The 14,584-nt window shown below is 40.3% G+C and overlaps 1 protein-coding gene across 1 annotated transcript in view; it reads right to left on the bottom strand.

Annotated features, from left to right (window-relative positions):
- Positions 1 to 14,584, bottom strand: part of LOC140237313 (adhesion G protein-coupled receptor L2-like) — a 60,124-nt gene that overhangs the window by 39,973 nt on the left and 5,567 nt on the right. Inside the window, exons 3-5 of the mRNA XM_072317252.1 lie at positions 4,268 to 4,371; positions 2,393 to 2,584; positions 1,550 to 1,733 (exon numbers count right to left, since the gene is read on the bottom strand). Of these exons, the coding sequence (XP_072173353.1) occupies positions 1,550 to 1,733; positions 2,393 to 2,584; positions 4,268 to 4,371 (480 nt within the window). The remainder of the gene's footprint in view (positions 1 to 1,549; positions 1,734 to 2,392; positions 2,585 to 4,267; positions 4,372 to 14,584) is intronic.

Below are 14,584 nucleotides of genomic sequence, written 5' to 3'. Positions count from 1 at the left end.
TCACGCATCCACAGCACATTAGGCAATGCACACGTGTGTTTTCCAAATGCACGACACGATAGCATTGATTGATGATCCCATTAGAGCAAAGAGGGCCCACTTGCAAAAAAAAAAAAAGAAAAAAAAAAAGATGCACAACAGTGTACTACTATCCCCCTCATCCAATGGCATTCCAGCAGTTAAAAATGGTTTTCTTCTATAAAAGGGTATCTGTGAACACCATGTTATTTAATTAGGATATAATCAGGAAAAGCCCCTGAATTCCAACTATAAGAGTGAACATACAAAAGCAGTTTTTTTCTCTGCAGTCCATCTCAATTTTTTTTTCCAAGAGCCTCATCTTCATTGGACACCATTCCTCTTTACTTGCACAGAAGCTGGTACATGTAGATTGATTCATTTACAACTGTAAAAGTAACATACAAACTGTCTGCCCCGCAGGCTGCACATACAGAATACAGAAAAGAATTGCTTCGTATCACTTCACGACAGGTAAAGAGTTCATGTTCAATGCTACTAAAATGACAACAGTGCTGTCTTGCCCTGCATTGCACCCCCACACTCCAAGCAAATTTATTTTCGAGGGGCAAGAAAGCAACTTCTCTTCCTATCGCCAAACGCCATAACTCCAACAGAAATCATGAATTTCCTCAGGATACTCCCAGAGAAATGAATAATCTCTATAGAGTTCATGTACCCCAGTTATGTTGCATTCTCCACAAAGTTCTCCTGTTTTTTGCTGCCTAATTCAACCCCTCCGAGTACACATTTACCCTAGAGGCAAGCAGCCCCCTCCCCCATGTTCATTGACAAATAACTACCACTTAGATGAATTCCACATTTTATGCCAGAAAGTTTTCCATCCCTCAACTTGACATTTCAAATGCCTTTGAACTCTGACAGAGCTCCGTTCCTTCCCCCAAGAGGAAGCTAGTGGCTGGTAAACGAGTCTAAGAAGTGCAAACTCACCATGCCAGGCTAGTCACTACAGGCCTGCAAATTTAGTCTTTGCAAAACAGACCCTCTCCACTGTGATATGTGACTGGACATACTAGCCAAAGCAACTGAAGACACAGAGGACCAAGTCTACATACAAACCACTCAGAGTGGGGATCCAATACTAGGACAGCCAAAATCATGACAAGGTGGTAGAAAGACTGAATATCAGGAGAAACGAACTTCAAGCTCTATTTGCGGTGAGTCCTTCCCCCTAAAAATATCTTCACATTCTTATCTACTCCCTTAACCCCGACCACATCACTTTCTAAAAATATGAATGGGACCAAGAGAAAAAATAGCAACGAGAAGATGATATCATAAGTTTGCTCTTGCATTCAAGAAAAAAAAAATCATAGAAGGTAAAAATATGAGTAAATAATGAGAGGAACAAAATCTCAGTGTGCAAGAATAAAATCACTTGAAGGAAAAACTGAGGTTTTTTTTTATTAATTCCTAAGATATCTGCACAGATGCAGCAGGATCACATAGAAAAATGATGCTATCATCACTGTGGGCATCTGTTGCCTAGCAACAGTCATCCAGCACTCACCGACATTGTCCTCCTCCTCGACAACGGTCTGGTCATCCTCCAGGGTGTCTGCCAGGAGAAAGGCGCTCTCCTCCAGCGAGGTGATGAGGGTGGAGGCCGTCTCCACCTGCTCGTCGTCCGACAGGTCCTCCCACGAATCCTGCTTGCTATCCTCCAAGAGGGCACTACCGACCTTGAGGTAGTTCTGGAGGAGGAGGAAAGGAGGGGGAGGGAGATGGAGATATGATTCTTGCTGGTGTCACAATGACAGGTGTATGGGGTACTTTCATCATTAGGTCTGGCCTGTGAATTATCTTTCCTCATGTCACAACATATCCCACTACATTCATGCATTTGTATGTTTCTTGCATGAGGAAAATCAATTTCTAGTCACTAGTTTCAAAGATTAATCACTTATCAGTATGAGAATATTTAAAGGGGACATGCACTTTGCTCATCAAAAAGGAGGAAAACAAATACCAGCACACAGGACCCTTCATCCAAATCACCTACACTATAATTTATCATTGGTTGCTACATGCTCAATCACCAATCACCTAAAAGCACTGGGTACTGCCTGCGGTAATACAAAAGTAGTGTACGAATGGCATCATACAATGTACTTTCTATTGGCAGTAGTGGATTCACTCGAACCCTTTCACTTTCACTTCCATACAAATTTCATCTCATTGTTATTGGTTTTCCTATACAACTCTGTGAATATTTCACAATGATGCAGGCTGGCATCTCTCGACTTTCTTTCTGTCTACCATCTGTATCAAACAGTGTGAGAATGGTCCACTCAGGTAATGATAAAAAAGGGCGTGGTCCACTGGTAGAGCACTCATGGCTCTTGATACGCACCTTGGTGACCTCCTTGGTCTTCTCTGTCTTCTCCGTTGCCGTGGCGTTCTGGAGTTCCTCGTCGAGGTTCCCCAGGGAGTTGGTGAGAATGCTGGTTACCTGGAGAATGTCTCCTCCATACAGCTCCTCCTCCTCCTCCACTGTCTGGGCGAGTTCCTCCGAGATGACGGTCACCGACCCTCCTTGCTCCAGCTGGGGGGCGAAGAATGAGATGACAGCTTGTGATACCCCTTTCATAAACTCAATTACAGTCAACCTTGCTGAAGTCAACCTTGCTGAAGTCTAATAATCGCCTAAGGCAGAGGTCTTTGCAAGCCCTGTTCTCTTAATATTCTATTGACTTTGATCACTCATAAGTCAACTTTTCTTTAAGTCAAAGCTATTTCTTCAGTCCAAATTGATTTGACTTTAAATAGGCAAGATTGACTGTATGTGGATAATATTTTCCTCGTTCAGTCATAAATTTGGAGCAGAACCAGAGTAATCCATACTTTTTTGATGCTGCAGTTATCTTGCATACTATCCACATTATTTAGTCATAATAATCCACATGATACTTGCCACACAGAAACACTTGTAGTTTGTGAACACAGTTCCCTATAACAATAGGGATTATTTCCAAGGTGCAATCAAAAGGTTAACATTTTTTCAGTAAGTGACAGCATTATATCATGGGAGGAATTTGTGCAGTTTAACCCGTTGAGGACGGACTGATTTTGCTACAACACGCATTTCCCATAGACACCTGCCCGAGTATACTCGGGACTCGTCCTCAACGGGTTAAATGACTATCCATATTTTCCTGTCTTTTCGGGTTTTATAGGCACTTGTAATAAAAATTGAAGATTATTTTCAGAGTATGTGGGCGCAATTTTAATTGAATTGTTCGCATACGATGTGGATAATTAGGGATGCATTTGTGATAGGGGTAAGAGTCACAATTCTCTTTTCGCATACACAAAAGGAATCACTTCTTGAGCCTTACTGAGCTTTATTCACCAATTGGCACACAGACTGGAGAGCTTTCTTAATTGATTGGCAAGGATGACTGAAAAGCGCTTGCCAATGATTTATAGAATAGAGATTATCTAATTCCCCTAGACACTATTGTGTCACTATTAGTTCCTGTTGGACTGAGGCACACTGCTACACCTGAGTGGGCTTGCTAACTGTGCAATTAGGTCAAGTTTGGATAGATTCCTGCATGCTGATTATAAAAACAAAAACAAAAAAAAGCTTGGCAAGTTCAGCTAAGTGCCTGGGCTCATATGGGGTTAACTCTGTTGTTGTTTATTTGTTTGTTTGTTTGGTGTTTGTTTGTTTGTTTGTTTGTTTGGCTTTTTTTTTTAAAAAGGAAGACAACAAGACAGTGACTGAAACAGGATTTTTTACCAATAATGACTGGTCTTCCACTGAATTTTACCTGAACATACAGTGCATTTTCATTTGGGTTAAGCAGACTTTTGCACAACTCTGACTGTATGACATTGACTGGTTTCCTTGAATTCAACAAGCTGCAGATCAATGTGTTTGCAAAACATTCAATTACGATCAATCTCATCTATGGTACAGTCAGTAATATATCATCTTATATATTGCGTATTCTCTTCAAGCAGTACTCAAGTGTCAACCCTAAAAGATGATAACGCAATTTGGTCGGGGTTCTTAAAGTTTCTGGAAAGAACAAACAATTAAAACTACTGAAATAAACAAAAGAGGAGTAGGAAGGCATGAGAAACATAAAACTGTGAATGTAATATGTTTTGTCAAATCAGTTTTGTATTGCGTTCTCCATGCAAAAAAAAAAAAAAAAAAAAAAAAAAAAAAAAAAAAAAAAGGAGGCATAAAAAAAAAAGCTGTGATGTAAATTTTTACCTGGTCAGTTATGTTCTTGATTTTGATGGACACACAGTCATTCAGATCTGGCCCATCCTCTGACCATCTGGCAGGGTAGCCGACACACGCCCATTTAGCTTGACCTGGTGGTAACAAACAAAAACAAATATACATACACGTGCATAAACAATAAATAAACAATACTAGAGATGGAATTGGCAACCACACCTCCACAGTCGAATTATTTAAAAGCAAGTCTGCAACTTTCAAGATCTAATACACAGCATCTTTTCCACCTTCTGTAGCTTTATGAACATCCAAACGAAATCTTTCTGTATTTTAAACATGGCTTGTTTGTATTACAATTCCATCAGTACATGGGCATATTAACCGAAATGTGAGGAAACATACATTGTACTACATTTATACTTATCATCCGCAAACTAAAATGCATTTGAAGATATCAATGTCAAACTACCATCAGGGCTGAAATGTAGGCCTATCTTTGCAAAGAGTGCACAAAATAAAAATCAGTAAATTTACATGTTATATGTCTAAAAAAAAACTATGGTGACTCAGAAAGTTTTTTCTTCTTTTCTGCCACACCTGGGAAGTGATCATACATTTTACATCAATATTTCATGTATCCTCATGGTTTCTACTGCAGCCTGCAAATATCAGCAAAAAGGATCAGATACATCATGCGAACGTGTTACTGAATAGGCTACAACATGAAGGGATTGACCAAGGAGAAGGGGTCTGTTTCATGAAAGTCTTATGAGAGACTTTTCCCTCATAAGACACACTTATAAGAGACTTCATGAAATGATTTTATTTCTCTTTGAAAGTCTCTCAGTCTCATAGCTACATATGAGTGAATTTGGCTGTTCTGAGATTTGTGTATCAAGACTTTTATGTGGTGACTGCATGAAACGGACCCCAGAAGGGAGAGCCAGGGAGTGTTTGTTCCCAGCCAAACCCAATCTGATTTCAGAGATGGCCATCTGGGTAATGGGCAGCAGCAGTTCAAGGCCAAATAATATGTTTTTCATCCAAAACAACCATTTCCCCACCCCACCCCTCCCTTCCCAAAGACAGAGAAATGAGGGAGAGAGGGGAGATGTATTGAACCTGTTGTTTTTCTTGTTGATATTGTGGGGGTTTAGGGCTAGTTCCTATTATCGAAATCATTTTTGCCTTGCTGTGTGGTGTACATTTAACACATCGAGTCAGAAAGGCTCACTGGATCACTACAAGACATACACTTGTACAACTATGAAAATTATGAAATCATATCCAAATGGTGTCCATATAGCCATCTGAGGATACCACTGTAATTCCTGTACATCTCCTCTAAATATCAAACTCCACTATCTGCACACTCTACTACAATGTAAGAAAGTCACATTGCAACCTCCTAAACAAGATATATTGGCCCGAATTCACGAAGGTGGTACAAATGAAACTATGGTTTAAACCATGGACAAAAACCATGGAGCGCCAAGTGTCACACGGAATATTTCGTTATGAAATTGGTCATTCGTCGACAAAATGACCGTTTCGTTAATGAAATCATAATTTCGTGGATGAAATGTTCATTTAGTTACAAAATGTTGTCATTTCGTTACAAAATAATCATTTCATCGACGAAATAACTGATTTCGTAACAAAATATTCCATGCAACACTTGGCGCTCCATGGTTTTTGTCCATGGTTTAAACCATGGTTTCATTTGTACCACCTTTGTGAATTCAGGCCATTGTTTCTAACATTACATTGTATGACAGCATTTGGCCCCATAGCAACTGTATACATATCAGTAACCTAGCTTTTTCTTACGTGTATGTTTGAATATGGACAATCTGTAGACACAAATACGATCTGTCGACCGAAGCCCAATTAAATTCTTCCTTTGAACATAAATGCAAATGACTAGAGCAAATGTTAGCTTTTAAACTGGCATAAGCCTTATACATGAAGCTTTTAACTTAATGCTGTAAAAAATGTTACTTCGCAAAGGTTTAATCTTTAATATCGCGAATCACTGTTGGACCGCGAATTTAACGACATGCAAAAATGTTGCCATGCGCGAGGGTAATGGTGCATTTACGATAGCATTGGTGTCAATTCGCAAAAATGACATCTTGCAAATATGTCTGTGATCTCCTCACTGGCGAAAATAACAGCGTATAGGGCACCTACTGAGTGAATGAAAGTGCGTATGTGAACAGGGCATCAAACACAGAATAGCAAGAAAAAGGAGTTTCATAGCTTGGAGTCATTTAAGGGCAAGGTGTGAATGAACTCCTGCACAGCTATTTACAGGGCGAATAAAAGCCCCCAGCGACATCTATCCTAAACTTCTTATCAAGCTCCGATCAAATTCGGCAAGATTGATGTGCGATGCGACTGCCTCATTACCTACCCCTGCTTCACTTAAAGATGTCATGGTCTCAGTAGCAGGAAGACTTTCTTGAGTCAATGTATCACAGATAGAGCATGTCCACAACTACAACAAAATGTAGATGGTTCATGAAAACACTGCCTCTGCAAACTTTGCCATTTATCTTTAAGGTTTCAAATTGAAGTGAGAGCCGATTAAAAGATACAGAACTTCGAAACACTACAAAGCAGCATCAACAAAAGCACAATTCTCACTGAGCAAATGACTGCATGTCATCAAACTAAATCTACATGTACACTGCGACACCATGGTACCAAGGTACTACGAGGTATGCAGTAATATACTGTACATACACAGTATACAAACAATGCTCTGCACATTAATGTTATTATCTATCTGAATAATTCATACTTCATTCATCTGAGTATCCAATCTGTCCACTACTTTTGGTCCTTCACAATTTCAAGCCTGTCATCATCAGTAGGATTACAGTAGCAGTAGCACAGAATTTTGCAGGGAATTTAACGGGGGAAACATTCCATGGTAAACAGGCTTGCAAGTAGAGGGTTTGACAGTGACTATATAGGCCTATTTCCAGCATCATGTGATTCATACAAAAAATATATCCTGATATTTGCAGAAAGAACAAGCAATCGATTGTTCAGTCACATTTTAAATTTTCCCCTTATTTCCCAGGAATGTTCTGCCTGTCTGTCATATTTCTTTTTCTTTCTTTTTTTTTTTTTTTTTTTTTTTTAGGGGGGGGGGGAGGGGAATTTATAGCATTTCATACCCAATTGCTTCCCAAATCCATTATCACTCTAATCTACCTAGAGAAGACTAAATTTCAAAGGCCAGAAATAGTTTCAGACAGGTGGTCATAATCTTGCCAAAAAACTTCCTCCCATAATTCTCAATATGTCTGGCCCGACCACAATTTTTCTTTCGTCTGATAGACCACTGCTAAACCTCCATGTTCTTAAAATGCGGGGACTTGGATAATTTCCAACCCAACATCAATCGTGCCTATCCCAGCTCGGTTGGAGTGGTTGGAGCGGTTTCACCGATGGACAGAAACTGGGAGCAAATGCTTGCAGGGTTGAAAGAAAATGACAAGTTGCAGGAACATAGGCCAGAGATTGTAACAAACTGTTCACAGTTATGTGTGTGTTGGGGGTGGGGGGGGGGGGGAAGAGCAGGGCTGGCCTGGGCTGGGGCAAAGAAACCAGCAACGGATCGATTGTATCTCAACCTGACAACGCTCGGTTCTTGTGAGTCACATTCTCATGGCAGGCGATGACCAGGGGGAAAAGTGGCATGCCATGGGAGTGGGGTGGGGTGAGACAGAGGGGGGAGGGGGTTACTTCCTTATGATGCCTGACAAGGGAGAGAAATGGCAGGTCATGGGGTGGGGAAGGGGGGAGTGGGTTTACTTCCTCTTGATTCTCATACCCTATGCCTTGACATGCTTCTAACTTCCAACACCTGGGGCCTATTTCATAAAGAGTTGCAATTGATCTTACACTCAACTATTGAGCGTAACTTGGTAAATCGAGCATAAGTTCACTATTGAGCATAGGCCCTGTTTCATAAAGAGACTTATGCTTGATTTCAAGAAAAATCAAGTGTAACTTTCAGTAGATTGAGTGTAGCTTGCGATCAATCGCAAAGTTTTTCATGAAATACAATTTGCTATTGATCGCAACTTACGCTCAGTCTTTATGAAACAGGCCCCTGGGATAGATGTAGCCACGCTCCGCAAAGAAAAAAAAAATAATGATAATAATAATAAATTGAAATAAAATAAAATAAATAAATAAAACAAAATAAACAAAATGCCTTCATCTGGTTTGGCCTGCTAATCATTCACCTATGCACCTTAGCATGGACTATAGTCCCACTCCAGTACAATCCATACATCACTTTGAAAACTTGGTTGCTCCAACTCTGTCATTCTGCACATCCATCAGAGTTGCAGCTCCCCTCCCTCACAGATTACAGACGACAGGAACGGAAATTTGCTCAATCACGTTGAATCATTAAAGCTATTTTGCAGCTTCAATATGGCACCTACCAGACAAGTTTGACGTTTTATCTCCCGGCAGCCAAAATAAAGGAAAACATAGTAAGAGCTGTATATACCATTTAATCTGACTAACTACACCTAAATCCTCACACAGTCTCAAAAAAAAATAAAAAAATGTCAGTGCTCTGATATCATATGAACTCTGGTTAAAATAAGGAAGGCTTGGGACAGAAAGATACCCGTACCCAGAGAATTTTCTTCTCTTTCAACACTTCGGTTCTGGAGTATTTGATAAAAATAATACAGGTATATCATGCTTGTCAAATTATAAAATGGAAGGGATTTACTATACATGGAGAATCAGAAGCATTTTGAGATTGCTATGCAGTGGTTTACTACAACTAAACATAAAATGAAACTTGAAAATTGGTTCATCACAATTTCATATATGGAAAGTCTTCAATTGTGGGACAATGGTGCCAGAATGACCAGAAATATCAGGGAGTGAAAAGGACGTATGAAACAACACCTCACTACCTGTGACATACACTGTATGTCAAAGAAATGGGGGCCATAACAACCACAACCTAAATGCTCTCGGGGACTACGTGGTAATGTCACAACAACAGGTAAAAGCAAGCACTTCCTAAAGGCTGCTCCCATCTCCAGGGCAACCATTCTTACGTGAATCTCTGGAGCACATCAAGAGAAAAGCTCCAGCCGGGGCGAGCTTTCTCTCGGCCTTCAGTCGGTCTAGACGGGCGAATTCATTCCAAATCCCTCCAGAGTACACGGAACCGATATAGCATCGGTGAAAAATCCATTCTCTGAGGGCACAACATTTGCACCATTTTGAAGTCACCTGTTTAAAAAGGGGGAAATGAGTGCCTACATTTTCCTGAAAAAAAAAGAAGAAGAAGAAATGTGCTTTCCATCTTCCAAGCTATTTGTTAACCATGTTAACAACTGCAGGATGCGAGGATGAAAGGATCGTTCCTGTGTAATGTCAGACAGGGTGTCTCCCTAGCCGCGTCTCTTTTGACGACACTAGCAAAAAATTGGTAACGGCAAGGAAGTGTCGACCTTCATTAAGCTCTCTTCCATCAGACCCGGTGGGGAGATCATAAAATGACATGTCCACTGCAAGCCATTTCAATCTGATGGGAGAGGGCAAAGATCCCCCCCCCTTCCCTTACCCCTTCCAATTCATGACAGGGGTTCATGCCAGATACAGGACAACATGGGGATGACACGGCAAAACCGAAAATCATGCCCAACCGTTCATTAGTAAAATGGAAGATCACCGTCTAGAAGTTCATGAGAGATTTTGTAAATGCTGTGTAAGAAGTAAATGAAACAGCACCAGATGATGAATGAGTTTCCTGTCAATGTACAAGTAAGGTATGCCTTGGTGATGAAAAAAAAAACACATAAAAATAGAGAACATAATTCCATTTTACTTATGGTGGTGAAGGTGAATATGGTAGTGGTGGTGGTGGTGGTGGTGGTGGTGGTGGTGGTGGTGATGATGATGATGACGATGATGATGATGATGGTGGTGGTGCTGGTGGTGATGGTGATGATTTAAATGATGCTGAGAAGAATGAAAACCAACAACTGTCATAATGATAATGATAATAATAATTCATATTGCACCAAATCCACTCAGTAAGAGTGCTCAAAGTGCATAAATACTATTATTACCCTGTCAGTGGATATATTATTTCCTGCCAGCACTGACAGTGCTCACTCTCCACTCCCTGGGGAGTATTCCAGCCAGTCGCCATTTTACAGGCACGCACATGCTGATCAACCATCATAAACATTCTCATCCTACCAGGTACCCATTTAATACTCCAGGGGTGGAGAGCAGCAATGTGCATAAAGTGCCTTGCTGAAGACACTTTCGTAAAAACACAGAATACCAATTATATGAAAATCTGACACTGGGGTTGACTCGTCAGTTTCATATTTTGATGAACCCAAAACAACATCATAATCCATTTAATGATATCAGATCCTCAATCTGCACACAGTCCATTGCCAATCAAGATGGTGTTAAGATAAGGTGCTTGAGAGTTGATAAGCGGTAACCTGGCTGGCAGTATGGATAAGTTTTGGTTTTGAGAGGCCCACAGTTTTGACTTCCTATTGGGTACAAAGTGATGTCTGAATAAGCCCTCTTGAAGACAGATCACTTTCAGTTTCAACCAGATCCCTCGGCCAGAAATATTTGGCATCTTCACTACTTCTACCCCATCCCGAAAATGTCACAAATTGAATAAGACAATAATAGTTCCTTGATTGACAACTTCAGCAGATTTCGAAAGCGATAATGACAGTGATAGAGATCTCAGGAAGTAGTCTTACGTGTACCTCTTAACTCTGAGGATTGCTGGCGCAGTATGGACAACCAGAAGAAAACAACAGTTAGGTTCACACGCTGTTCCTAAATTTAGGTCGAAAACTTAAAACTCTTGATGATTAGCTTGTAGTTTAGCACCGTGTGAACGCACTCGAAAGTTAGCAATCGTAAAGTTTAGTCGATGATTAGAACCACGAGACATCTCACGGTTTACGCTCTCTCCACGAGCCATGGAAGGTCCCCACTCATATTTTCGCTCCGTGTGGACACAATAATCAAAAAGGTTGTGAGTTTAGTATAAACCTCGCTTCTCGTCTGCATTCGGGTCAACCTCCAGCTGCGCCATTTTGTATGGGCATAAGGTCATCTAGCAAAGACTCTGCACTTCCGGTACAACCATCAAGTGGGATTCACTCGTAAGTTGTAATTCAAAGTTTAGGTGCGCATGTGAACCCACATTGTGACTTCATAAGTGGAGCTAATTATCGAGAGTTAAGTTTTCGACCTAAACTTTTAAGTTTGGCAACTGCATGTGAATGTAACTGTCGTCTGATCTTACTCCAGGAAATTGGCAATTCTATATTTCTTTACGAGATATGAGACCATTCTGAAGCAAATAGTTTTCACACAACAATAGATATATAATGTACTCTTAAATGAATCCCACAAGAATTGGAACAATCATCCCCCAGCATTCCCACTGATCAGTTACTAGCCATCCCCTTTAAACAATGAGACTGCTTTCACTATCATTGGGCTTTGTGGAGGTTTTTCATGAATTTTAAGCTAATAAAGGAACAAAATGTACAGATATCTACAGACAATTTGAAGAATGTTGATGTACCGGTACAATATTCAAGTATGAAGCCAGCAACATCATCACAAGGTTTAAACCAACGACAATATCATAACTTCTGCAATTTTTAATTCATGATCTACATATGCGATTTACAATATCAGTAGTCAATTCGGTCTTCATACCTATCTGGTACAAATGTCTTTGTTCTGTTTTTAGCCAGAGGTAGAAAGAGGTCTACTTTTGAAAGATTAATGAAGCTAAATTCACTTGTCTCAAAGTGACTTTGATATTTGCAAGCTTAATTTTGCTCTGTCATATGCAGCTTTTTCCTTTTAGCTTACCGTTATCATGTCTGTTTAGGCCAGTGCCTCTACCACCTTTGAGCTACATTGTACAAGTGTATATCATGCCATCTATACCCGCCACCTGAATGAATGCCACAGCTACAGTAGAACTCACAAACAGGAAACTTGTCTAATAGCTGTGTGTGAAGCTGTCACTTGTCACAGGGGGCGATAAACTCTCACTATAATACGTTCAATATTTAGAGCTAAACAGACATGTGAGTGTGTGCATCGTTGTACAAGTGTGTCTGTTCACTGCCATGTGTATACATACAGCTGTACATGTACATTTTAGCAGCCCTGAGAAAAAAATGCAAGTCCAACGAAGCTAGCCCGATTTGCATGCATCCAATCAAAACAGTCTTCACAATGAAGACACTTTGGGACATGACAGAGAAATGTGAAAGTCATACAAACGGAGGACAGCGACCCAACCATGTATTGTTTACGACAGTAAAATTTCATGATTGAAAACCACATAACAGCTCTAGAAGTTAAGAGGGGGAAAATCCATCCTAGAGAATACCAACAATTATCATCTGTATAGGACGTTCTGGCAGCACATTAAAAACGCATAGTCTTGTCCACTTCAATTTTACTGTGCAATACAAGAGCATATTGAACAAAACGCATAGACCAATGAACTAATTCCCCATAGGCTACAATTGTTAATGGCCGTGCAATAATACATCATATTTTTCTCATCTGTTGCACGAGCACTTGACGAGTGTGGGAACGCTTGCGACTGTACTAAGTGCACAATCAACTCTTGTTACAATTCACAGCACACAAACATCTTGCTACTGATACGGAAGTGAAAGTCACTCTTTCTTTTTTCAGTGCAGTCCACTTCAAAGGCTAGTAGAGAAGTATGGTACTTTTAAAGTATGCCTTCTCTAGATTATAGATAATAATAATTATATTGGATGACTTTATGGAATACCAGAGAACATTGCACTCATTAGGGTCAATATTCCCTGGTATCTCATTCATTGCCATCCAATGTAATATAAAACTTGGACGAAGTGCCAAAATGGTATAAAGTGGTGACCTCATCGGGCTCCTGACAATAGATATACACTAAAATCTTCAACTACAAAAAATGCTGATTCTCACAAGCAAGAGAAATTTCCCTTTTCTCTTGATACTGGTAAGTTGTGCTCTTAAAGGGCCATGACCAAATTTCCATGATAATCTTTCCTTCATTTCCTCTAATTATGACTACAAAAGCTGCCAATTTATTCATATTTCCCCACTACACACAATGAAATATCACAGTTTATTGCATACAGATTTTTCCCATTTTTTTTTTCTCTCTGAGTCTATGGCGATGTTCCAAAGGAGTAATCCTGCGGTATACACACTGGCATAGCTCCACCATGTTTCATATTTTCAGGGTGTAAAAATAGTTAGATTTATTGTCGTCTTCTTAAAATTGCTGCAGCAAGGACAAAAAAAAAAGTTAATCTGTTGCAGGCTCAATGAGGTATGATGTTTACGAAAATGCTGTGGACACACGACCATTTAAGAGTTTATAGTGGTGGGGACCAAATGAAACGGATAAATGCGCATTTATTCCGCGTTCAGATACGATCACCGTTCATGCCCCTCTTAATCCAGCTCATTCGTAACTGGAACATTTATAGCAACTCTAAATCAACTTACAGGGAGGGGTGGGGGGGGGGGGCAGAAGCAAATGCTTCTGGGGGTGCCTGGCCATCATCCCTTTTGCCGCACAGAGCTCCAATCTGATTCCCAGTATCTATTCCCCCGTCGGTATCATTCCCTCATCGAAACGCCGTGCTGACGTACACGACATGCCCCATTAGGAGATTAATCAACAAGAGAGCATCCAAAATAACTCTTCCCTTTTCGCACACAGCTATCCCTCTCCCCCCCCCCCCCCCTTTCAATATCTGTCTCTCCCTTCCTCTTTTCTCTCTCCCTCTCTTCCCCTTTTTCTCTCACTGCCTCCTCCCCCCCCCCACATCCCTCATCCCTCACTCCCAGAAATGGTCTTTGAACACGATTCCACAGGATCATAGCTTGAGAAAACAAACTCCAGGGCAGCTACGACAAGACCAGTTTGATTGAGGAGGGGCAGAAATGGGTGCTCAATTCCTCTCAGAAGTTTAAAGCCAAGGGACTTCTAATAGCAAACCATATGATCAGAGATATCAGCGATTCAATTAATACTTAAATATCTAGCAACATTACATTTTCTCAATACATTATTGAGTGCCTCTGAAAGATTGACGCTCCTTGTGATGCATTAACATAATAGATAGCTGAAGCAGGTTGAGTGCTAAAGTATAATACCCTGAGCTGGATAAAATGTGAAATATTGAGTGAATTAAAAAACTGGAGGATATTTGTCAAACTCAATACGATAAACACTTTTACAAAGATCTTTCTGCT

The sequence above is a fragment of the Diadema setosum genome, chromosome 13 (genome assembly GCF_964275005.1).
Source record: "Diadema setosum chromosome 13, eeDiaSeto1, whole genome shotgun sequence".
NCBI lineage: Eukaryota > Metazoa > Echinodermata > Echinoidea > Diadematoida > Diadematidae > Diadema > Diadema setosum.
The sequence above is the reverse complement of the archived record's forward strand: the minus strand, read 5'-3'. Positions and strand labels throughout refer to the sequence as shown.